The sequence below is a fragment of the Bactrocera dorsalis genome, chromosome 3 (genome assembly GCF_023373825.1).
Source record: "Bactrocera dorsalis isolate Fly_Bdor chromosome 3, ASM2337382v1, whole genome shotgun sequence".
NCBI lineage: Eukaryota > Metazoa > Arthropoda > Insecta > Diptera > Tephritidae > Bactrocera > Bactrocera dorsalis.
In genome coordinates, this window is record NC_064305.1 from 14,356,902 (window position 1) to 14,383,684 (window position 26,783).

Consider the following 26,783-nt stretch of genomic DNA (forward strand, 5'->3'; position numbering starts at 1 on the left):
CACAAAATTTGGCATAAGTTATTGTCTATGGCAACGCCCAAATCTCCAAAAAAAATTCGGTGATAATTGTTTGTCTCGAGCAAGTGTTTTTGGTTGGTACAAATTATTCAAAGAGGGTCGAGAACGAACCGAGTTGAGGACGAACCACATCCAGGATGGCCATCAACAGCAACTGATGATCAACACGTCAATACAAGAAAGGAACTTTTGCTTGAAAATCTACGGTAAACAGTCAGAGATCTTACTGGCATCCTTGGAATATCGAAAGGATCTTCTTCTTTACTGGCGTAGACACCGCCGAAAGGGTCACTGAAAACCATTTTGAAAGATCATTAGGGCCTGAAAAAAGTAGAAGCACGATTGGTTCCAAAATCATTCAATTTTTTTGAAAAACAGCGTCGCGTCAACGTCTGTTAAACAATACTTTCAGACTAACAGGATATCATGAAATTTGTTATTGCTTACAATGAGTCATGGATCTATGCTTACGACCGCGAAATAGACCATCAATCAGCCAAATATCGTGGCAAAGGTAAGCCAAAGCCGGAAAAACCACGTCGAAGCAGATCAAAAGTCAAGGTAATGTTGACAATTTTCTTCGTTTATCGGTGTGTGGTGCACTCCGAATTCCTTTCCACCTGGCCAAACTGTGAACAAGGAATATTATTTGAGCGTTAAGCGTCGTTGGCGCGAAGCTATTCTTAAAAAGTGGTCGGAATAGATTTTGAAGAATAAATTAAGAATTTTAAAATTTTAGACAAAGTCTTACTATTTTTTGCTCATAATATTAAAAGACAATTTCGAACCTGCGAGTCATAGGTTCGAAATTGTCTTTTAATACAAGCATAATTTTATTTTTTTTTATTTTTTTCATTACAAAAATATTAGAGAGCTTTGTATAATAGTTTATAAAAATTTGTAGCTTAAGTAAAATTTATGTCTGCATAATATTTTTTTTTTGGAATACATACAGTTCACTGTTACTGTAAACGTTAACAAATATTTTATAGTATTAAAATAAAACTATTTTGAGTTTTTTTACAAAAATTGAACAAATAAATTTGAATTTTAAAATATATATGACACTTTAAAATGGTAATTCTGTAAGAACAAGCTAAACTTGAAAATTTTTATAACGTAAATAATATGAAAACTGGATATACATACATATCGCTCATTTGCTGCAAGACCGGCATAAATCAAAAAACGTGATTTTTGAGTTAATGCTGCAGAATTGTTCGTTATATCATACTTCATGTTAAGTGAAAAATTCATATGAATACCTCTTATATGCTCCGCTTGAGTAAGGTTGCAGTCACCGTGTAAGATTGTAGTCGGTTGAAAACTTTAAACGCGTTTTCTGGAGAATCGATTTTTTTGACTTATGGCGGTCTTGCAGAAAATGAGCGATATATGTAAATAAACTAATCTCTGTTGTGTATTAATACGAACGATTTTTTCTAGCAAATAAACCATAACTATAAATTGCACTAAAAATGCGACGCAATTAAAAACTCGCACGCATACAAAAACATCCCTGTGTTTACATATCGTCAGCTAAAATGCAAAGCTACTTATCAACAAAACAAACGAAATTGAGTTTTTTATTGCTTACGATTGGCTACATCATAATACGTATATGTAGCATAAAATTTTCAGTCAGATATAACCAATGCGTAACTAATATAGCCAAAATATAACCATTATATAACCAATACATAACCAAAATATAACTATTGTATAACCAATACATAACCATTATATAACCGATACATAACCATTTTATAACCGATACATAACCATTTTATAACCGATACATAACCATTTTATAACCAATATATAACCATTTTATAACCGATTTATGTATAACCATTTTATAACCAAAGCTCAAATTTTGTTTCAATATGAGTGTTTTTTATTATATGGCTTTTGAAACGTGATTTTACGTTATTTTGCATTTTAGGTGACGATATGTAATAATAAATATGTTGATATAGCTTTTGTCGATTTAAGTGAAAATAAATTGTATTACACTAAACATATTATACTCGTATGAGGCTTGAGTTTAGTATTTTTACGCATATAAAGCGCAATTTCAAATAGCATGTTTGTTTCAGTCTTTGGTAACGCTACCAAGCACGAATATAAATGCTTTACTGTGGCAGTACTTGCTAGACAATAAATGCGCTATGCTTAGATTTTAGAAATATACTTTACAAAATTGAAAAAAAAAACTCACACAAAATCTATATAAAAAATTATGTCAATAATACATATGTATATAGAGTTCTATGTTAAGAATAATTGGTTTGACATTTTTGGAATACGTTATTTTTAACATATAAAAGTTAAACTGTCAACTCAACTGTTCACTGGGTCAACTTACAGCGTGTCTTTCATAATCAGCACACTGAAAATAGCTTGTTTACTGCATAAAAATAAACTATTTGGCACCTAGTTTTTGCACGCTGAAGTTGCTATTTCTTTGTAGTATATAAACTTAAAAAATAGTTACGTCATAGTTGTCATGTGTTGTCTTTAAAACTTTAATACTTATACACTAACTATTGGCGCTAGTTTAATGTAAATACATATGTAAAAATAGCTAGCATTTGATTGTTTACTTTTTTGGCGTTGAGCTTTTGACTTTCTTTACCATTAGCTTTAACGTTAGCAATCACATGCAAAGAGATCGCAGTGAAATATACAAAAATAAATTAAAAAATATATGAATTGGTAGCGAAACACGGCATTCTCAATCACAGCCACACCTTTTGCAACAGAACGATTTTTCGTACGCCCCTCCGGCGTACAAAGGCGACTGTCAGGCGGTCAAGTGACTACATCACAGTCTGCAACAGCATTTGACGTTTCAACGACGCTTTCGGACGTCTCCAACGGCGCATTGAAATCATGCAGTGTCAACACATAATAACTGCCGCCATTGTCGATGGTCTGGAATTTCGTGAACGCTTCATTGGCGAAAAACTGCAACGCCTCATTGCCATTAAATTTCACACATGCCAACAATTCACAATTTGTAGCCGGTCCACACTTGCTCTTCCAAATGGCATCAACACCGCCGGTCACCATAGTGAAATCAACAACATCATCGACTGGTGTGACATCGGTTGATGGGCGTGTGTCATTACGCGCCTGCAGCGAAACATCTTCCAAAATTCTTGCAAGTTTACTGGCGCTTATGTGCTCTTCAAGCGTTTCCTCGTCTTCACTGCTGTCGGAGAGGAAGCGTGTAAAACCGCTACGTCGGTGTTGTGTTGTTGTGTCTGCGACAGCATTGTTCAGCTTACACGCCGCCATGTGCATGCTCCACCAGCATAGTTGCTCAGCACAGCTGACTAACACATAGGCATTAGGCGAGAAACGCATACTATTGATGCGTTGCGAGTGACCATTGAGTGTGTAGAGCAGATCGATGCGTTTGGCGTGTAGTTGGCAATCGTAAACCTACAAGTGTTAAGTTAGGTTATGTTAAGTTGCATGTTATTCTAATAATTTTTTAAAGTCTTGTGTCTACATACATGTATGCTTGTGTCGTTCTCGCCATTATGGTCCATTGTATAGCAAGCGACAGCGAGTAAGTTTGCTTTGCGTGATACCGCTATACAGCTGACTCGTGCGCCGCGAAAGGTATCACCGCCGTTGTAGGTCATGTCCGGCTGTTTGGGACCCAGCGACTTGGCAAGATCGAAAATCTTTAAATATAAAAAATAAAGTGATAATTCAGTAATGTATGTTGGCAACAATGTGGAATTCTTTTATGACAGTGTGAGTGCACATATTAAGACCGTGTGTTATAAAAACGTTTAACCATGAAATTTGACAAGTTAACGGTACATTCGCATTATTTGTGATGTTAGTAACACTTACTATACTAAGATTATTGCACAATAACTGTTTTTTTAGTCGATATTGTGACCGTAATCTCAAAGAAATAGTTATTAGAGTAACAAAAGGTTATTAGAGTATTCCCAGGAAGAACTTCAACTAAACTGTTCATATAACACAGCTCTATGGTAGAACTGTCAAAAGTGTATCATATGATCAAAATTGACCCGGACTGACAACAAAAACAAAACAAAAAAATATGAAAAAAAAACAAAAAAAACAAAAACAAAAAATAAAAAAAACAAAAAATAGAAAAACTAAATAAAAAATAAAAATAAAAAAAAGAAATAAAAAACTAATAAAATAAAAAAATATTACAAAAAAAAAAAAAATATAAAAAAGTATTTAAAAAAATATAAAAATAATAAAAAAAATAAAAAAAAAATAATCAAAATAAAAAAAAATTTAAAAACAATAATCAAAATAAAAAAAAATTTAAAAACAATAATCAAAATAAAAAAAAAACAAAAAAATTAAAATTAAAAAAAAAAATAATAATAAAAAATTAAAAAAAAAAATAAAAAAAACAGAAATAAATTAAAAAAAAAAATAAAAAAACAGAAATAAATTAAAAAAAATAAAGCAAAACGAAAAACAACAGAAAAAACACAAACAAAACCACAAAAAAACAAACAGGAAGAACTTCAACTAAACTAATTATAAAACACAGGTCTGTGATAAACCTATCAAAAGTGTATCAGATGACCAAAAAAATAATGATAATAAAACTAAAAAAAAAAAAACATATTAAAAAAAACAAAAACAAAACAAAAAGATTAGTATCTTAGTCCATCTATGAGATCAGAAGTGCGATAAATTTATACTAAAGACGTGGTACATATATAATTTAAGGAATCCATAATATTCCATACGTTTGGTCAGCTTCAAGACGCATAGGTATGACAGTAAGGTATCGAGATATCGACTTGCTTTAGACCAGGGATGGGCACATTAGCCCTCAGTGGCATTTTGCCCGTGCGGGCACGAGTGCACATTTTGAGGGCTAGGTGAGGGGATCATCGCGGGCAAACATGAAGAGGGAAGTGAGAGCAACGTTTTACCACTCCATATTTACAAATGAGAGCAACGTATTTTCCACCACCATTGACTGATCTATCACATGTACAGTGGTGTGAACAAAATAGAAACAACCATAAGGTGTTGTGAAGTTTTAAAATATGCTGTTTTCTTATTAAATAAAATTGTTTTTAGATACATAACATCACATATATATATTTTTTCCTAACAGTGATTAAAATTTCCCACCATGCAAAGGTAAATAAAAACAAATTTTAATGCGAAACTCTAAACTCTGCAAATTATGTTTACCCCTTTTTGTTCACACAACTGTACAATTCCGATATGAAGTAAACTTCCACCCTTAAATTTGTGTACAATGTTAGTATTGCCGCAACCACTCTGCGATGAACATCAAGTTACGGAGGAATGTAATTCATTTTTTTCGCAATTTTTCTCAACTTGTTATGCCCTTCTCTCCGTAAACTGATATTCCCCTCATCTAGCCCCCGTGCGCACTTTGCTAACTTTGCGGGCTAAAAATGTGCCCATCCCTGCTTTAGACCATTTTGTTAGTTGACTTTAATGGTGCATTATTATTAAAACAGCTGAGTTAGCAACTTGGGCAGGAGCGTGCATTGATATAAAATATGTTAACACAGGTTAAAAATATGTCGAGGTAAATGTTATAGCACAATAAGTTAAGAATTATAGTATGTCGCTAAGGCTGCACCTGTCAAAGTCTGTAAATTTAGTTTAAGAGAACCGAAAAGTGTGGATAGAGCTTGCACCAAAAAATCCAAACGCTGACATACAGAGTCATAGAATATGTTTAGAAAGATATTTTCATCGGTCATGCATCAGAGTAAAAGGAAATAATAGCTGAAAGGGAGATAGATATAATAAAGCATACATATACATAGATACTTGTTTCTAGTGTAGGAAAATATATATTTTTGGGATGATGGCTTGACTGATGGCTTTAACAGCATACTAAATACAAATTAAAAGTGAAAATTTCGAATCAACTTCGAAAAATATATATACATATATAAAAAATTAAATTTTATAAAAATATAAAATAAAGTTTAAAATTTCGAAATATATATTGAAGTATAAATTTTGGAAAAATATACAAAGAAGTTTAAAATTAAAATAAAATTTAATAAAAGTATTAAAATTTTTGAAAAAATATATTGAATATTGAAATTTCGAAAAACATATAATACAAGTATATAAAAGTTTAAATTTTCGAAAAATTAGCAACAATATACATACATATATGTATAAGACGTTTAAAATAAAAAAGGAAAGTTTGAAATTTCGAAAAATATATAATAGAGTTCAATTTTTCGAAAATCGTATATTAAAGTTTAAATTTTCGAATAAAATTTATTATATATTGAAACTTCGAAAAACATTAAAATTTAAATTTTCGAAAAATGTATGTTAGTTTAAAATTTCAAAAAAATATATCGAGGTTTAAAATTTTGAAAAATACATATGTATATTGAATATTGAAATTTCGAAAAACATATTTATGTATATTAAAGTTTGAAATTACGAATAATATATAATAAAGTTTACAATTTCGAATATTAAGCACATATGTTACAATTTCGAAAAAAATATTGAAAATTGAAATTCCGAAAAACTTGAATCTTCAAGTTTAAATTTTCGAAAAATGTAAGTTAGTTAAAATTTCAAAAAATATATCGAAGTTTAAAATTTTGAAAAATACATATATTGAATAATGAAATTTCGAAAAATATAGCAAAGTTTCAACTTTCGAATAATACTTGTGTGCACTTCTTGTACTATTTTCCTCTCTCTTTACTTACCTCGATTTTATAGTTTTCAGTTACAATAAAGAGTTGGTTGTTTTGGAGATCGCAACCACCAATACTGGCAGGTATTTGCGGAACGTAATTGTATATTAAATTGGCACTCTCGTCCAAAACCTGTTAATAATTTTGTTTTTCGTTGTTACTATATATGGTATACATTACTAGATATTATTTTCACATACCGAAAATGCACGATTGATAAAAAGTATAAGTATTTGCCCTGCCTTTAGACGAAAACAGCACATAACTCTATTGGCAAGCATTGGCAAACGCTTACATACACCATAATTCAAGTTTGTAAAAACTACAAACTCATTGGCACCGGCGACAATCAGTGTATGTTCATCGAGCAACTGTAAAAACTCAATCGGCTGCTCAGTAAACACCTGTTGCATAGCTGCCGGCGAAGTTGCATGCAAACTCAAATAAACAAGCACACCATTAGCGCAACCGATAAATGACCGATCACCATATTGTGTAATAGCAGTGATGATGTCTGGCGCTCTTTCATATACACGCGAATGGCCGCTGGCATCAATTTCATGTAACTGAAAAATATGAGAAAACCAAATCAAATTACAAAAATGTGTTACAAGACATTTTTTGTTGCCAATTCAAACAACCTGATTATGGGAGTCGACCGCTAGCAGGGTCGGCGCATCATGCACATATTGCGCCGTATACAATTTGCCGCCCTTCAACGACACATATGGTGGCATCTGTAAGTCCAGATACGGCTGCTTCGTGCGTAATGTTTTTGAACTACCCGACCAGCTGAGCAGCGGTCTGCCAGCGGCATTGGTGCGCAACGCAAACAGATTTAAGAACTTATGCGCGTTGGAGCCACACGCCACGATATATTTGTTCTTAACCACATCCACTAGCTGTATATCCACACAGGTGATATCTTCATTCACGTTTGTCGTCAAAACTTTTGTACGCGTTTCGATGTCGAACATTATGAGACCCGTCTTGGTGCCCAATAGCAGTTGCTTATGGCCGTTGATGTGCAATAGTTTGGCGCAATTGATGGCATTATGCGCATCATCGGCTGTTAGGTCGCGCTCTTGTAACAGATAGTTCGGCTCGCCAGTTTCATTTATAGACTTGCTTGTAAAATGCACAATGCAACGGCGACAAATTAACAGCAACTCATTGCGTGTTAGTTCGATGGTGTCGATTAGGTGTTTGAATGTTTCGATGCCACGTAGATGCGAGTAGTCCACCACATCGAAAATGCATATGTCACCCGCTTTGTTGCACACTATATAGTTACGACTGAACACGATGCGTAGTAGACATATATCCGGCATGCCGGTTTTCAAACACGGATATGGTGCAGGCACGAAGATCTCATTTTCGCTATTCCAATCAATACATCTAATTTCACCGGTTTTATAAGCCAAATATAAATTGGACGGATTAGTGTTAACACCGTAGGTGAAATCAAAAGCTGTTATAGGCTTCAGCAAATGATCGATGGGTATGAAATTCCGGCACTCGATTTCTTTTTCTGCTGGACGCGCAAAAGAGTGAGACTGTGGGGAGGAGATAAGAATGTAGTATGTTAAATAAGATAATGTTATGTTCAATTTCGTTTTTTAATTAAGTTAAGTTATGTGACGTAAAGTTATGTTAAATCATGCTATGTGACGTAAAGTTATGTTAAGTTAAGGCAAGTTACGTTATGTTAATTTTTGCTACGTAAAGTTGTGTTAAGTTATTCCAAGTTATGTTATGTTAAATCATGCTATGTTATGTTAAATTGACTAAAGTTAGGCTATCTTAAGTTACGTTTAGTTAATTATATTAAGTTACGTTACGTTAAGTTACATTATGTTAAGTTGTGTTAAGTTAAGTTACGTTATGTTATATTTGATACTTAACGTTGCCAAAAGTTATGTTAATTTAAGCTACATTAAGTTAAGTTATGTTATGTTACGTAAAGTTGTGTTAAGTTAAGTATTCTCAGTTTAAGTCATGCTAAGTTGGGTTAATTAAGTTATACTAAGTTACGTTATGTTTGTTATGTTAAGTAAGGAAGAGCTAAGTTAAGGTATAACCGAACATTTCATACTCTTACAACTTACAAGGTTTAAAGCCAAGGAAGTACCTTCGGGTAAATAAGACCCGTTAGTTATATGGCAAGTAGGCGTGGTTGTAGCCCTATTTCACCTATTTTCATACTGTAACATAAAAATGTGACGCACCAAATGTGATTGAAATCGGCCAAGCAGGTCTCAGGATATGAAGTTTCACTGAGAAATGGGTGGTGCCACGCCGATCGTCAAATTTTGGCTCCTTTGAAATCCTCTTATATAATCTCGGGGGTAAAATTGAATGTCTCTGGTGTATTTAGTTATGGATTTATCGGGATTTTAGTAGTTTTTAACAGTACCGTTAACTAGGGAGTGAGCGGGGTTATCATACGATTTCAACAGTTTTTACTGTGTCGGTAGGCGTGCTTAAGGGATTTATACTGAGTGAATTTGGCTATTGTAGCTTTAGTGGTTTAGGAGATATCTACATTAAACCTATTAGAGGGCGAGGCTTCGCCTAAATTTTCAAAATTTTTTCTACTTAGATCCTCTGTGCCAGAGTTTAGAGTTTTATATCTTAATTTAGTGCTATTTTATGTTACTTTTACGTTTTTGGTTAATGGCGTTTTGTAGGCGTGCCAGTGGTCTGATTACACCCATCTACGAAGTCGATCTTCTTTTTGCTTGCCAAGGAACACGCATACCAAGATTTATGAAGATATATCAATGTTCACTGAAGTTACAGCTTGTACTGAGGAACGTACGGACAGACAATCACTCGGATTTCAACTTGACACGTCATCCTGATCATCTATATATTTACATACAACCGTTAGGTCAACAAAACTATCACACTCTGTGTTATGTTAAGTTCCTACGACAGTCGGCTCTAGATAAACGGAACTAACCCGAAATTTTATCCAGCCAAGGACTGTCAACTTGGCAGAATTCTGCAGCTACAACAACAACAACAATATTACACTCTGCAGCAACATGTTGCAGGGGCATAAATATTAGAAAAAAAATAAAATATCTACTCACCCTGCGCCGGTACATAGTGCAATCACCCTGTAGCGACCAAACATTCATATTGCCATTGTCGTACAACGCTAACAAAATATATGAATTATTGTCACGGAAAAAGCGTATATCAACCACGTTTGATTTGCCGCGCGTCGGCTCCTTGAGTTTCACAGTATAAGTATTCCAATCAAAGGTTATGTTGATCAGCAAAATTGCTGAACTTTCTTGCAAAGCAATTAGCGAACGCTCTTGATCGAGTAGTAGGACTTTTTTCGGTGCACTTGGCAGTGGTACAATATTTTGGCGTTGATGAATACAGCCGCTGTGTTAAAAGATGATATACATATGTATAATGAGTGACATTGTAACTTGAAATGGATTCCAAAAATATTTAAATTAATATAAATACTCACTGTTGTTCAAACCAAGCGAAATTTGGAAAAGCGGCCGCTTGTTTGCGCGCCTCAATGCCAACTAAATCGTCCTCCATGAAGGCGCATTGCAGAAGTGTTGTGTTGCTTGACTCCTGCAGTGTCTTCTCGATATTGGGTAAAAATTTTAGTAATGCACGTAGTAATTTACGTGTCTCCAAATCAACCGCTGCGTTTAAATAATACAATTATAAATAATTAGATATAATAAACAGTTTAATTGTTGCACAATTATTGGCATTCAACTAACCAATATACTCTTGATATGTTTCTAGATCGGCAATGGTGCTTAGCAAGTCAACATTGCGTATTTTTTGCTCCAGAAAACCAAAATCCAAATACAGCTGACGAAAATAGTCGGTGAGTCCAGACTTATTGATATGATAACCAATACAAGAGAAGAAGTAGAAGTCATGCACATCACGCCTAAATGGCAAAACTTCGCTACGCGCCGCCAGATCTTCAACTAGACTGCAATAAAAAATAAATAATTTGTATAAAAAAAAATTATATTATATTTAAAGAAAAATAAAATTTAACCCCAACGTACTGATAATAATTAAGCAGTTTTTTATGCATATCCGTCATATCAGCCGCTGACACTTCATCATTTTGCTTTGTTTTACCATAAACAAAGAGTTGCTTATAGCAGATCTCAACATGTGGTGAAATAAACTTTTCCAGAAAGCCATGGCGATATAACTTTTCCAAGTCTTTCTCACACTTACCCGCAGGCCAGAGCGCAGCGATGAGCTATTATGTGGAAAAGTAATGGATTACAAATAAAATGTCATATGTCAATATTTGTTTTTTTATAAAAAATCCAATTTTTACCCTTTGTGGCACATAAATGGCATGCGGAAAGCAACTGAATGTTTTCATAAATGCTTTTCTCAACTCCGGTTCTAAACTGTCGAGACTCTTTTCAATCGCTGCATTGAATTTATCGTCAACAAATCTGTTAGAAAAAAAATTAAAATTCTTAAAAAAAAAATTTATAAAATTTGAACCATATTTTTGCTACTGCTACTATTACAAATAAATAAACACCCAAAGTATTCTTTCATACTCACTTTGATTCGCGCAATTTGTCGATCCAATCCTGCAAATTAGCCAAATTTTGACGTAAGCTCTGCCCGATCAAACTGAGCAAGTATGGATGTTCATTGCTGTGCGCATAAATCAAATCATACTTTTCCAACAAATTCTGTTGCCCCAGATATTTTTCGAAGAGCATATAAAATTCCGCACGCGTCAGACCGTTTGTCAAACGTATTGTTGTGCTGCGTTTTTTCGCAAATGAGTCGCTAACCTTTTTACTGCGTGTGAGTACAAGTAATTTGCATGGCAAATCGAAGACTTCTAGCGCATGCGTATTTCGTACATTCACCAGTACGACAAGGCACTTTTCATGCGAATTCTTCCTCAACTCTTGGCCAACCAGATGTTTATATTCATCTATTGAATTTTTAAATGACTTTGCATTTTGGTCTGGACGTTCTAATGAACCATAGCCGGCCGGTGAGGGTGAACGTGACGATTGGGTTAGCAAAAGTTTCAGATAACGTAACATACGTAGATCATCCAATGCGCTCGTACATTCGCTCATATCGATCCAATATATTTGAAAATTCATTGCTAGGGCAACATCAAAATCAGTGCATACGTCGACTGCGAGCCATTTTTTGCCATAACCGAAGTCGCTGGCTAATATTACACGACCTTGCATTGGCATGGTGAGTAAAGCTTTGCGTAATTTGCGGAACTAAAATGACAATAACAGATAGGATTAGATTAGATAAGCATAGTATAACAGTTTATATTTATATATTTTAACAATATGTTGAGCGCAAAAATGGCATTTTATTGAGCATACCTTGACTCACCACATTAACTAAACTATGGCGGTAAACAACTTTATTGATAATATCAAATTTCACATGAGCTCACCACACTTAAATTTACCATCTATAACTGATAAGAGAATTTGTTGGTACGTTCGGCTTCGAAATTGGCATTTTATTGAGCATATCTAACTCACCACATTAGAAGTTATAAATTCACCACACCTAAACTTAACACATTTATTTAAACATATGGCGGTAAACAACTTTACTATCTATAATATCTAATTTCACATGAATTCACCACATCTATGTAAGTTCACCATGAATAACTTATTTATGTATTTTAACAATATGTTGGCACGTTTGAGTGCCAAAAACAACATTTTATTGAGCATATCTAACTCACCACATTAGAAGTTATAAATTCACCACAGCTAAACTTAACACATTTAATGAAACATATACTGGTAAACATCTCTACTGATAATATCTAATTACACATTGCAGACTGTATAACAGTTTATATGTATTTATGTACTTTAACAATTTTTTGGCACGTTTGAGTGCGAAAACAACATTTTATTGAGCATATCTAACTCACCACATTAGAAGTTATAAATTCACCACACCTAAGTTCACCATGAATGATCTGACAAATTGCAGACTGTATAACAGTTTATATTTATGTATTTTAACATGTTGGCACGTTTGAGTGCGAAAACAACATTTTATTGAGCATACCTAACTCACCACATTAGAAATTATAATGCAAGACTGTATAACAGTTTATATTTATGAACTTTAACAATATGTTGGCACGCTGGACTTCGAAAATGAAATTTATTGAGCATAGCAAACTCACCACATTGGAAATCATAAATTCACCACACCTAAACTTAACACATTTAATTGAACACATAATTTTAAAATCTTTACTGGTAATATATAATTACACATGAACTCACCACACATAAATTCACCATATCTAACATATCTTATATATTATAACAGTGAAATTTGGCTTAGCAGATGCAAGATTAAGGCCCTTGAATACATATTGCTAAATAGGGATCGCATCGCTTCAATGACACCTAGCAATATATGCGAGTTTATTAATGTGCTGGAGCTATCTGAGACGAGAGAGGCGAGGTGATAATAGACCTTAAAATCTATACATCTACCCATATACCAGTAGTAAAGACATTAGTTGGTTCCGTACCCACGACATGCGAGTCTACACACATTTTTATCCGGCCAAGGACTGTCGACTCGGCAGAATTCTGCCGCTTCAACAACAACAACATTGGTTGTTCTAATTTAAAAAAATATATACATATTAATCAAAAAGCAAAAAAATATTCTTACCGGCATCGAACGATGTACATTGTAATCTTCATATTTAAGGCTAACTTTTGAATGCAGAGAGTGTACTAAATCCACATAATTACTATGGTCCACTTTATTCACATTGTCGAAATGACTCACTAGCCATAAATAGTCACTACTCAAAACTTCCATAAATTTGCGTATTTGTGCATAATTCTTGTTGCGCAATACGGCGAATAGACGTGAAGCCTTTTCCTCGCCGAGCACATCTTGAATATCGGTGATGTCATTTTGCGTGCACTCGTTATCGCATTGAAGGTGCTGCAAACGAAAAAAAAAACATATTTATTAATAAAAAAAAATAAACTTAAACACTTTCGTATGGATGACGCACTGCATTTATATATTGTTCTTCCGGTTTGCTAAAGATGTCTTGTAAGCACGGCAAGACGTCTCGCACATCAAAATCACGCAGAAAATGACCCTTAATAATGTCCAATGCATAGTGATCGGCAAGTGCGGCTTCATCACTCGAGAAACTGGACGTGGTCATGGTGGTTGCTGAAAATATGCCAAGCGGTTAGTTGAAGATTTTAGCAATTCTATGTATATAAAATTTGGAAACATTGTATTGGTCATTGTAATTTGATTGAGATTCAATTTTGAAACCGATTAAGAATTAAAAAATCATTTAAATTTAAATATTGAATAAAGAAACTTAATAAATAATAATAAGAATGCCTACAGCTTTGTTTGTCCAGTATTATCGTAGAGTTGTTGCTTGTTTGCTGCAGGAGTGGCTCATTATCCGCCATTCTCGAATTGCAACACCCTTCTGCGAAGACTTGGATGTCATTACATTTTTGGAGCAATTTACTCACTTGATTCATCTTAGCTAATCGTTTTAGTTGTGGCCACAGCTCAACAAAAAAAAAATTGCATAAAAAATTGCTTGTTGTTGTTCTGTAAATGAGTGAAAAATTGCATAAAAAATTGTTTGTTGTTGTTCTGTAAATGAGTGACTTGCTTTTTTTTAACAGTTTATTGGTGTATGACTATGATTTTTGTTTCAATACAGAGCGCTGCAAACAAAATAAAACAAAACCGATTTGGGATATTTGTGAAATTCTATATATGTATATCAAATTCATATTTTATGAATTTATATTTTAAAAGAGGCGAAATGAGCACCGAGCACAATGAATGATAAATAAAGTGGATGAACGTGTTAGTCGAAAAAGTCTTTTCGTATTTCTAAACCAACTTCAAGTTATTTTTTTTTATTTTTAAAATGAACTTTAATGAACCAAATATGTACCATTTTGGTTGACCACTTTTTGCCATTTTACCGCTAGAGATATTATTCTATCAGTGTAAAACTTTCATCAATGTAAATCGAAATGTCCGAAAAGGAAGCGAGCGAACCATTGTTGTGGTACACAAACTGATACAGCAACGTCTCCGTAAACTTATCAAATTTCATTTGTCTATTGACAAAATACGAAAAGACTTTTTCGACTACCCAATATAACTAAAACTGTGATCGACGGCAATATCATACCAAAAAAAAAAAACAAAATTTAAAACAAAACTCTTTTTGCCAATGGGCACAGCTATTTCAATGCACGCAACTGTACATTAGTCCATTCAGAATTCTGAATATATCTTAAGATATTAAATATATATGTATAATATAATATAAAATTATAATTTCTGTATTGACATAAACTGGAAGGAAAAAATGAGCTAACTTTTCAATCTCTCAATGCATTTCAAGGACAATCAATTTTCACGTGCACTGATCCCTGCTAATTTTTTATGTATATGTATATTAATTTTTTTTTAGTCATTTTAGAAATAAGAATGAATTTCTACACTTTTGGAGCAAACGATATTGCGCATACTACTGCAATGAAAGAAAAAACACAACCGAGGAGCTTATTGACGATCACAAATCCAATCATACTATATACTATATATTTCGTTCACACCGGACAATATGTCACGAATAGTTTTCCACAATTGAATTTCAGATTATTTTCTTAAATTTTTGTTCTATATACAATATTTTAGCTATATTGATATGCAAGTTAATTATGGTGTCCTTTATTCAATATTCGTATACAATTCACTTCTCGACTGTTCCACGACAATTTGATGAATGAAGTGTTTAACGACTTGCTATAGTGCTAGAATGCGATAACTGCAAGAGTTGGATTTTTTTTTTTCAAGAGTAAAAAGAGTATAATATTTCAAAAAGTACCTCTACAGAATGAGAAAAATCGAAGAGCTGTCATGCCTATACAAAGACGCGACAGAAGACGACGTTGAACACACATTATTTGAATGCACTCTTGCTACGCAGCAAAAAGCGGGACCTGGACGCAATCTCTCAATGCGAAAAATGGAATGCCACTCTAAAGTAATGCAAATGCGGTCCAAGGGTGACCTGCAAGTTGCACATATAGCACCGAACGTTGGGCAAATCTTTCGTGAGGAGAGCGATTGCTCCCACAAAAGTAACGATATATCTAGTAGTGCTGCGGTACATACATATATTTACCAGAATAAGTTGCCAATTGTTTGTTGGAATATTTTGTGTCGATAGAACCGACAAACAATTTGAAACAGTGGATTCTAGTTTGCTGAAGTCTACACTTGTTTCTTTCTTAATTTTTTGCAAGTTCATAAGTGTCGTTATTTCTTTATCGACCAATATTCTTTCGTTTTCGTATCTCGCTTTAAGAGCCAAATTAAAATTATTGTCATCGAACTGTCAGAGCGAACTTTTTTACTACGACGCCTGCTTGACCTTTTGTTTTGTAACGGAGGTGATACAAGTTTTGTGCTTTTGATAGTTGCGGAAGGTTGATGTCAACGGTTGTGAACATGTCCCGGAAGGATGACCATTCTTCATAACCTCCATAAAATTTTTCTATATCACAGGCTGGATGCTTGAACTTTCCTTTTGATTATCTCTCTGATGTGGAGTAGGTGCAATTGCTTTTAATAGCTTTAATTGATCAGAGATCATAGCTTTCGTTTCTTCGTACTGGTCTAAGCAGTTTTCGTTCATTGCGTAAGCGGAGAATTTAGAATTTTGTAGTAGGCCACTTGGAAGCGAGCACAAAAATGTTTAAGGCTTTGACCTTTTATTTCTAATAACGATTCAGAGTTTTCATGAATCGGTGATGAGGCAAATATAGAGCAGTATCTTAATAAACTTTCATTTTCGGAAATACATTTAGCAACCTGCTTTGAGCATGTAGCTCCTGCAGGTGTATTTGGATTGTTATTATTAATCATAATTTTTGTTGTATATAGAAATATTTTTAAAATTCTTTTTCGGTTACTTATTTACTTGCTATTTAAATTAATTTTTTATATTAATTATATTTTTTATTTATACGTTTTGTTTTTAAGGGGGTATTCTACTCTAGAATTTTGAAAAAAAATTTTTTCATATATTTAAAGTTGAGACCCTTAAGAACATATCCTCAAAGGATTTTTAAAAATTAAAATTATTTTAAGAGCTATAGTTACTTTAGTGACGCAGTACCTAGCGCGGTAGGTAGGTAGTCTCACTTTTTTAAACGCGTTTTTCTCGAAACTACTTTTTTCCACACGGTACCGGTATTATCTCAAGTTCTATACAACCGATTTACTTGAAATTTTGTGTGAACTTTCTTTATATAATCCTTTATCTTTATATACTCCTTAATCCTTTGTTTTTAATAATTAAAAAAAATTCAAAAATTTCAAAAAAAAAAAAACGTAAAAAAATTTTTTTTTTTTCAAAAAAAAAATTTCGTGTTCCCTGAGGTAGGGACTATAACAGCATCCTTACTGATTAAGAATTTCTTTTGATTTTTTTTTTTCAGACCACCAGGAGAGTCAGAATCAATGTCACCAGGATGCGCCAGTTTTTTTACACATGTATCTCCCCTCCTCTAATTATTTTAATTTTTAATATTTTTTTGGAATTTTTTTTTTCTGTATTCTTAAGATATCAATAAAAAACACCATAAAAAAATGGATAGCAAAAATATTTTTGGTTTTTTGTTAAATGAAATTCAAAAAACTGCCCAAAATTTTATTTCTAGAGTAGAATACCCCCTTAAAACGTTTGGTTTAAAAGTAAATTTAGTAATTAATATGGCCTTTTTTATTCTGAATTACAACAGGAAGACGTTTGCCTCGAACCAAATTTTCTAATATTTTCATTGGATGTCAAGTTGACGCTTCGTCTCTAAGAAAAATTATTAAATTATTATTCCAAGTTTGTACGGCTGCTTTTTAGTATTTTTGAATCAAAAATTTACCACAAATGCTTAATTGGATTTAAATCCGGTTACTGAACTTTTTTTATTTATTTAAAGAAGAACTTTATCTTATTCTTAAAAGAAATCATATTGCTTTTAAGCTTGAATATGAGCGAATTAAAAATTTAAAGATAGGGCGTAAAAGATTGTGTGTAGCGTTTGCTGTATGGCACGTAGCGCCGTGCTGCTGGAACCAAATGTTGTCCAAGTCTTCCTCTTCAATTTGCTTGAAGAAAAAATCGGTTCGGTTCGCGATATCGCTCACCATTGATGGTTACGGCGGTTCCTTCTTCATTTTCGAAGAACGATCTTCTGCCCAATCTGTCAATATTTTCCAGTTTTCTTCTAGTGAATAGCGACCCATTTCGTAAATTTTAGACTTTTTACTGAATATCTGTCACTTTCCGAATGGTATTTGACGTTTCCAATGTCGAAATATAGATAACTCAAATTTAAAACGTTAGAAGTCCCACCAGTTACAATAATAATAACTTATAATAAAAATCAATTACACGACTTTTTTGCTTCATTTGAATTTTTGGTTATGCCACTGCTATTATTTCGAACACAGTTGTATATGTTCATAAGTAAGCAAATATACACTTCTACATAGTTCCCATTATATAGTTTGAATATATAAATATATATTAATGAAAAGGTACATATGTATATACGTTTGTACTAAATTTATATGCATATATGTATGTACATACATATGTATGTAAGTATAGTTATACATATTTATTTGTTTGTGTTTTATCTTTTATTTTATTTAAGAATAGCGATTTTGCCTTTGCTTACTTATTGTTATACATACAATATATATGTATATACAACCCCGCTTACTGCTTTATTAAGCAGAAAGGGTTTGCCGGAAATTTTTCGCAAGTAATTGCTTACAATTTTTCTTTGTTTTTTGAGTTTCAATACTTTTATATACTTGCATAACTATTTTGATATAGAGTATACATACATACATATGTATGTATGTATGTACCAGAGAACTGCAAAAATCGCTATTTTCTTGATTTAGTCGTACGCGAACTTTTTCATTCAACTCATTTTGCCGAACATATCATTCCGAGCATCTTGAGTCTTCGGTTCAAAATTTCTCACTCAATTCAACTCACTGAACAAAAGTCACGTGTTCAATAAAATGAGCATGTGTTGACGAAAGCATCATTCGGTTCATTTTGAGTTGATCGTGTATGAGTAAACGATTAGCGACAATACGACACGATGTGTGCGTTACGACTGCATGTACAGTAACAATTTCTATGCAAGCCTCTTGCGTTCCACAAACTGCAGCTTGTTGTTGTAGCTTGTTTTTTTTTTCGTTCTTCTCACATTTTATCTGTGCAGAAAAAGTGCCACTTGCTGCGCGCATGAGTAAAATCATACGAGTTGAGTGTTGTTCTTGTTCAAAACAATGATTGTTGAACCGAACGAGCAAGCGAGCAAAATCATTATATTGAACACGAGCCGAACAAACTCGGAGTGAAACAAAAAATCGCACGCACCTGAGTGAATTTAAAATCAACGACGAAAATGTGAGCGCTAGCTCGGCTGATCGGAACAGTGCGTTTATTCGGCTGTTGAGCGCGTACGAATGTTTCTCATTCACCCGAAGCCGTTCTCTAATATGTACATACATTACTCTAAAAAAAAAAAATTTATTAGCCGTTGAAACGGATTTTAATTACAAGTATAATATTAACTAAGACTGTAATTTTAGGCATGTACATACATACATACACATAGCCCATAAAGTCTGCGTTCATCGGACACATTTTTTTAAGAGAAGTAAAAACACACATGTATTTCTTCTTTATATTCTTCAGTTCAAAATACAAAAACAAAAATATACAATTCCTATTTTCTTCTTTAAGATAACGGGATTTTAGTGTAACAACAAGTAAATATAGGCACCATAAAGTCTGCGTTCAGCTTTAAAATTAGTTACAAAAGCATTAAGAATGATAAAAAAAAAATTAAGTTCAATATTTTGTTGGATAGCCACGTTGTTTTAAAACCTCACGCAAACGATTTGGCATTGATCTTACCAATTTATCTGTTTCCTCAGCTGTAATCCGGGACCATTCTGCATACATAACACTTCGTAAAACCTCTTTTTTTCTAACAGCTCCCATAGATGCTCAGTAGGATTGAGGTCAGGTGATTGAGGGGGGCGTTTTAAGCTGTCTAGGAGCCTTGTAAAAGAGCCAAAGTCTAATAATTTCAGCAGTATGTTTCGGATCATTATCTTGTTGGAACCAAAACATCGAAGATAATCCAAGTTTCTCTGCACTTCGTTTCTAATTATTTTTTAGAATGGTCAAATAACCCCATTTATCCATTGTGGATTCAATAAGTTCAAGCCGACCCACACCACCAGCCGCCATGCAACCGCACACCATAATTCCACCACCCCCGCGTTTCACTGTACCAACAAGATTTTGTTTTTCAAGGGCAGTTCCTGATATACGCCACACAATTTGTCGACCTTTTATGCCAAAAATACAAAATTTACCTTCATCCGAAAATAACACTTGTTTCCAGAATTCCGGAGACTTATTTATATGATTCTGAGCAAATTCATGGTGAAATATATGGTTTTTTCGAGCGACTCTGCCATGACATCCAGCTTTTCGTAAAACTTTTCTAGCAGTTTCGGCACAAATTGTTTTCTTAAAGGTTATATTTACGTTTTTAATAATATTTATGGACGTAATTCGAAGGTTAACTTTCACCATATTTAATATTTTGCGTTCATCGCGAACTGATAATATTTTTGGATGCCCAGATCGCGGATTTAAGCAAACTGAACGCAGACTTTGTGGTGCCTATGTTTACTTGTTGTTACACTAAAATGCCGTTAACACAAAAATTAAAATAGGAATATATATTTTTGTTTTTGCATTTGGAACTTAAGAATATAAGGAAGAAATACATGTAAACAATATAAACTGAATTTCCTATTAACATAGTGTTTTTACTTCACTTAAAAAAATGTGTCAGGTGAACGCAGACTTTATTGGCTATGTATGTGTATGTGAATATATAAATGTGGGGTTCGTCACTCTCTTCAATCCACAAATTTCAAAATAAGTATGCTCCTCAGTTGGAAAATATTTATTCCTTAACTTTTTAGTTGCAACATACACTTTAATTGCAAAATATAGTCTCTAATTTTAGCTACAAAATATAGTTTTCACTTTTACAATACTCGTACAATAGATTTATTCTTTCACTTTTGCGTTATAATTCACTTTTTGGTTCTTAACTTTTTCCTTTATTCACTGCGCACGTTCGTTTAGTTCAGTAGCTGACGTCTAAGTAAACTCTTTTTGCTCATTGCCATCGGAGCAACCTACGCTAAGTCATTTCTATTTCCTATTTTTCCCTTTTGCCTTTGCTTACTTATTATATACAACCGCAGTAAGCGTGGCCGAAGCTCACATTTTGTCAAAGAGTCAATGTGTCGAAAGACTGACGCGACGACAAAGCGTCAAAACATTGTGTTGTTGGTAGAAAATCCAAGCTGTGCCGAAAAAATAAACGAATGGCCGCCGATTGTCACCGCTTCCCTTGCCGCTGAAACAGCTCCGTCTACAAACCATCGTAGATACATACATATGTATGTTTGTATGTGATACATATCGACGCAGATTTTTGCAAGCCGCGTAAAAATATGTTTTACATTCCTTCACAAATACAGTCAATTTCTGTTTTGTGCCACAATCAAAGATACTGATTTTTGTAGTTTGTTCAAAATGAAAATATAATATGGCACATAAACGAGTGCGGATACTTAAGCGAGTGGCAGTTAAAACAATAATTTATATGTATTTCATAAAAATAAACCGTGAAATGCAGCAAGAAGTTAAGAGGGATGATTTTCATTTAAGCGAAGTACTACTTAACCGGGATTCACCGTACACATAAATCAGAGGCATATTGAATATTTTCTTTGATACATTTCTTGACTTGAAAATCCAAAAATAAGCTATGTTGTCAATTTTATTCTAATATATTTGAATACTTATATTTGCGGGGTTGTCACTTTTTCCTTCTCATACAAACATCAGAAACTGTTCAATTTATTTTTAGCTTTTGCCGTCGTCGCGAAAAGACGCTTGTAGGCAATGGCATGCTCGGGAAGATGTAATGGTGTAATGGTGTTTGTTTTTATGAATGAAGCAAGATTGCCTGTTGAAAGGGCGTTTGCGTTCATGAATGAAAATATTGTTGTTGTGTGTTTTGGTAATCGAATATTTGGCTGCCATGCCTATTGACTTGTGACGCAGCTGATGCTATTTGAAACGATTGTTGTTTTTGTAAAGCAAGCTCTCCACTAATATCTGAAACCTCCTTTGTGGAATTGCGTACCATGCCTCCTTGATTACAGTCCAAAGTTCTTCTGTATTTTTGAATTTTTTGACGTGAGAAGTCTTTAAAAGGGCGCCGAAACATACGGGTACCAGGTTTAAAAAGTGGACCGTAACGAAAAGGGTTATATCATCGATGATTCTTTCGTGTGTTTGTCAAGTTTATTTAAAACGATTGATTTATACAAAAATAAGTGTAAGTTGGACAGTTTTTATATTTAAAATAATCAGAAAGTGATAATAAATATATACAAATTTTGGTATGTCGGCCTCAGCTCGTGCAAGAGCCAACCAGAAATATAAATTACGGCTATCGTTACAAAGAGGGGGCTGTGGGCCACGCATAGGTACCGCAATCTCCGGCGTCGAGCGAGCGAGACGGTTTAGAGAACGTTGCAAAGCTGCTGCTGTCGACCTCGCGAGTACCTCTACAAATGGAATACCTACATATACTTATGGACATAAGGAATGAACAGACGATCGATATATCCATTGGATCTGCCACGGAACTGAGAGATGTCAATATCAGTAGAAGTGAAGAAATGCAAATTCATTGGCGTTCAGCGGACAAACGCTTCAAGACTGTATTTGAAGCCAATCCGTTTGGTTTATCTTGCAGCGTTTGGCTGCGTTATTTGGTAAACTAACCGCTGTACAAACACTATGACATAAAGATCGACTGGAGTGTGTTTGACAAAGATATGGATAACTATATCGGGCTCGAGTTTCAGATTGAGTCCGTTGGCCCCAACTTTGCCCCAGAATCTGAAATCCTGCTGGCTCGACAATATACTTTGCTGTGGAATGAGGAACATTGTTTGGATATTTCTCCGGGACAGAACTCATCTCTTCTCAATCTTGTTTTCATTTCAATCTTTTACTTTAAAATCGATTCGCTAACATAGACGTTTCACGTTAAAACCAAGGGCCGTGTGCCCCGCCATAGCCCCACCCGATTTTTTCTTAGCAATCTGTATCTGAACGTCGTTCCATACATTTTCGATCGAGTTTGCATCGGGACTTTGGGCTGTCCAGCTGAGGACGTCAAAGCTTTCTGCAGTCAGCCAGTTCTTCACACTTTAAGTTAGGGCCTTGGATCATTGTCATGCATAAAAATCCAATTCACTGGCATCGATTCTGCCATCTATACATACCAAAGGTCCAACACCGTACCAGGAAAATGCTCCCCAGACCATTACGCTACCTCCGCCTTGCTTAACAGTTTTTGTAGTGTATCTGGAGTTATACGCCTGAACCTAGGACGATATATGTATAAATGGTTTTCCATCCGATCCAATACGATTCACCTTAGTTTCATCGCTTCACACAACCCTTTTCCAAAATTTGACGTCCTTTTAAATAAGTTCTTTAGCGAAGTGCAGCCGTGCTCCATGTTTTTTTTTTTTTTTTGGGACAGATGTGTTTTTTTTTCGACTCATTCGTCCAAACAACTGACCATCATTTAGACGTCTTCGCACAAGTCTACTGAATACGTTAAGCCCAAATTCATTGTTTATTTCCGCCATAATCTCTCGGTGTGATTTGAAAGGATCAGGCTTGCTTTTTCTCCTTGATGGAGCTACAAAAACCAAATTCGCTCAGGACAAATCCATTAATCACACCCCTACCGATACTTGAAAACTGGATAAAATCGAAAAATAACACCGTACACTCCCCATATAACAGTACTATTAAAAACTACTAAAAGTACGATAACTAAATACGACAGAGATCGTATGAGAAGGCTTAATAGGAGCCGGGGTAAAAACTGGACGATGGGCGTGGCACCGCTTACCACTTTTAGGAGAAATCGCTTATCTCGGAAACCGCTCGACCGATTTTATTCAAATTTGGTACGTGGCTCACATTCCTATGTAACAGTGCGAAAATTGGCAAAATCGGACTGCCACCAACTAGCCCTAACTAATACATATAGTGATTTTCGTTTTTCTAACAAACCTTATGTCGAATATAGTTTGTCGGTCATTGTTTTATGTATATACATATATGTACAACAGGTGGCGCAAAAATAACCTTCCGAAGTTTTTTGGAAAATGAAAAAATTTTTTAAAAAATTAAAAACTTTGAATCTGCTTGTGGATTATTTTTATTTGATCTTTTAAATTTTTTTACATCAAGTCGAAAATATGATATCATGTAAATGGCCGCCGCCACAGTTGATTGTCATTTGAGCTCTTTTTATGGCATTTTCCATCACTTTGGCCAGAACTTCCGGCGATAGGTCCTCGCATTCTTAACGGATATTGTCTTTAAAAGCTGCAAGAGTCTGAGGCTTGTTGACAAAAACCTGCGACTTCAAAAAGTCCCACAAAAAGAAGTCTGGAGCGGTCAAATCAGGCGATCTTACTGTACTTACGAAAAGACAACGCGGCGCTATTTACAGAAGAAAGAAAATTTATGACTCCTCAGCATTGATTATGATAAGCGGTAATTGTCGATAAGCGCTGCTGTTTTTGGTGCCTTCGAGTAGAAAAAAATAAGGAAGAGCTAACTTAGGGTGCAACCGAATATTTTAAACTCTTGCAACTTGCAAGAATCAAAGCCAGGGAAATAGCTTAAGGGACAAAGCGTTAAACAGAGGATCTGGAAGGATATGCTCTGATTTTTTAGAGTAGTATCCCTGGGGCGATATTTGCATCGATAAGGCGGTATTGCACTGTGTTATACAAATTGAAAACTATAGAGCCGCCATTATTTCGATGACAATATGTACGTTAGACCTTGAAACCTGCACAACTCAGGAAATCGGAACCTCTATGTATTTTATAGGGTCTGCGACGTTTGTTGTTGTTGTTCTTGTTGTAACGGATACATAATCCTCGTTAGGATGGTAAGGATTAGATAAAATGTCGTCGACGTCATCCATTGGTAGACCCAAGAAACGTGCTTTTTCGACGGAGTCGGACCAAAAGGGGTGAGGTGTCAGATAATTAGGGTTGGTGGGGCATGCAAAGAGGTGGCCAGTATTATACGAGACTCATTGAACGCAGAAGATATATTAAATATGTCAGGGTCTATTCTGAATAAGTAGCAGTTTAACCGGCTACTGTATTCAGAACGAAGCTGCACCCCAGGATCTGCTTGGAGAGGAGCTCATTATTCACCACCCTAACATGAGCATACGGGGTCCTTATCTAAGTAATAAAATCAGACTTCAGGTAAATTGTGAATCATGTAATATACATATTTACATATATACACCTTTTCAATTGAATCACGATTCCAAGTAATTTCTATTTTAATTGCCATCAATGGCCTTGTTATGATAGAAAAATAATGTAAGACACACACAACAGGTTTTTGAAAGAATTATGCATTACTACTGGATGCGTTTTGAAGATATAAAAAATGGTGTTAATCTCGCGTAGCTAACTTGTTGAGCGCCTTTCCAATCCACAAATGTTGTGAAATTTCGTTCAGATAAGTAAATTCATATGTACAAGAATGCACTTATACGGATAGGATTATATGCACATTTCACTAGTAGCACAGAAGCACTGCTACTGATAAATAGTATGGTTTCAAGGTTCATATAGTTTAATTAAAGTTGAAAAACTATGTATTTATACACTCATGCAAATTTATTCTATATCACACACAACATGGTTTTTGAAAGAATTATGCATTATCTTTGAATGCGCTTTGAAGATATAAAAAATGGTGTTAATCTCGCGTAGCTAACTTGTTGAGCGCCTTTCCAATCCACAAATGTTGTGAAATTTCGTTCAGATAAGTAAATTCATATGTACAAGAATGCACTTATACGGATAGGTTTATTTGCACATTTCACTAGTAGCACAGAAGCACTGCTACTGATAAATAGTATGGTTTCAAGGTTCATATAGTTTAATTAAAGTTGAAAAACTATGTAATTATACACTCCCCAACTAATTTATTCCTTATATGCTATTTACAAAAGTTATTTTTTTTACTGGGACTACCTTAATAGGCAAAGAATTTAAACCGGTTATTTAATGAATTTTGCTAATGAAAGCAACCTCATGACAACAGAGCCGCAAATTGCTTATTAAATAAAGAGAGTAGTTATATATTGTAAGATTAGGTTGAATGACCTTATTTCAAATGCCTCAAAATATTATGACGCACGCACATGCCTGTATTTAATTCATATTTAAATATTTTTGTGGGTGTGTTGTTGTATTAGCTCTAATATACATTTCGTTGTTTTGCAATGTAAACAAAGTGAATGTACTATTGTGTATGCACACATACGCGTTTATGCATATAACACTACAAAGAATAAATATTACAAAAAAAAAACAACAACAGGTGACTCTGGAACACTTGCAGCTCCAATGTAATTGGCGCAGTTTTTTATACACTTTTCACTCAAATAAAAGGCAATTAATCATCAAGGTTGAATTGCACTTACTTTTTGTTTTCTTTATCCTTTGTTACTAAAATGGCTGGACACTCAGTGCATACTCAATGCAATTTTTATCACTGAAGTTTTAGTTATTTTGCACTACTTTATTTTATTTTCATTACACATTAATTGGCAGTAATTCTTTAATAATACACGAAACAACTACGAACTCAAACAAATTTAATTCAGGATTATTGTGGAAGAATTTTACAATGTTCTTTGAATG

General features: G+C 34.1%; 1 protein-coding gene across 6 annotated transcripts; it reads right to left on the minus strand.

The window, feature by feature from the left end:
* Positions 1-1,233: 1,233 nt before the first annotated feature.
* LOC105222683 (uncharacterized) lies at positions 1,234-26,777 on the minus strand. Of its 6 annotated transcripts, none has more exons than XM_049453908.1 (15): positions 26,564-26,777; positions 14,185-14,402; positions 13,834-14,000; positions 13,479-13,760; positions 11,340-12,031; positions 11,101-11,224; positions 10,817-11,019; positions 10,517-10,737; positions 10,249-10,435; positions 9,854-10,157; positions 7,397-8,311; positions 6,956-7,321; positions 6,768-6,887; positions 3,543-3,716; positions 1,234-3,468 (listed from the first exon to the last, which is right to left on the minus strand). In XM_049453908.1, exons 2-15 carry the CDS (start codon positions 14,327-14,329, stop codon positions 2,833-2,835), a joined length of 4,536 nt encoding a protein of 1,511 aa, XP_049309865.1. In that variant the 5' UTR covers positions 14,330-14,402; positions 26,564-26,777; the 3' UTR covers positions 1,234-2,832. The 6 variants fall into 6 exon arrangements, 5 of the variants coding, with proteins under 5 accessions (XP_049309865.1, XP_049309866.1, XP_049309864.1 ...); XM_049453909.1 differs by lacking the exon at positions 26,564-26,777 and adding an exon at positions 20,994-21,250; XM_049453907.1 differs by lacking the exon at positions 26,564-26,777 and adding an exon at positions 20,924-21,250.
* Between the last annotated feature and the right edge of the window lie 6 nt (positions 26,778-26,783).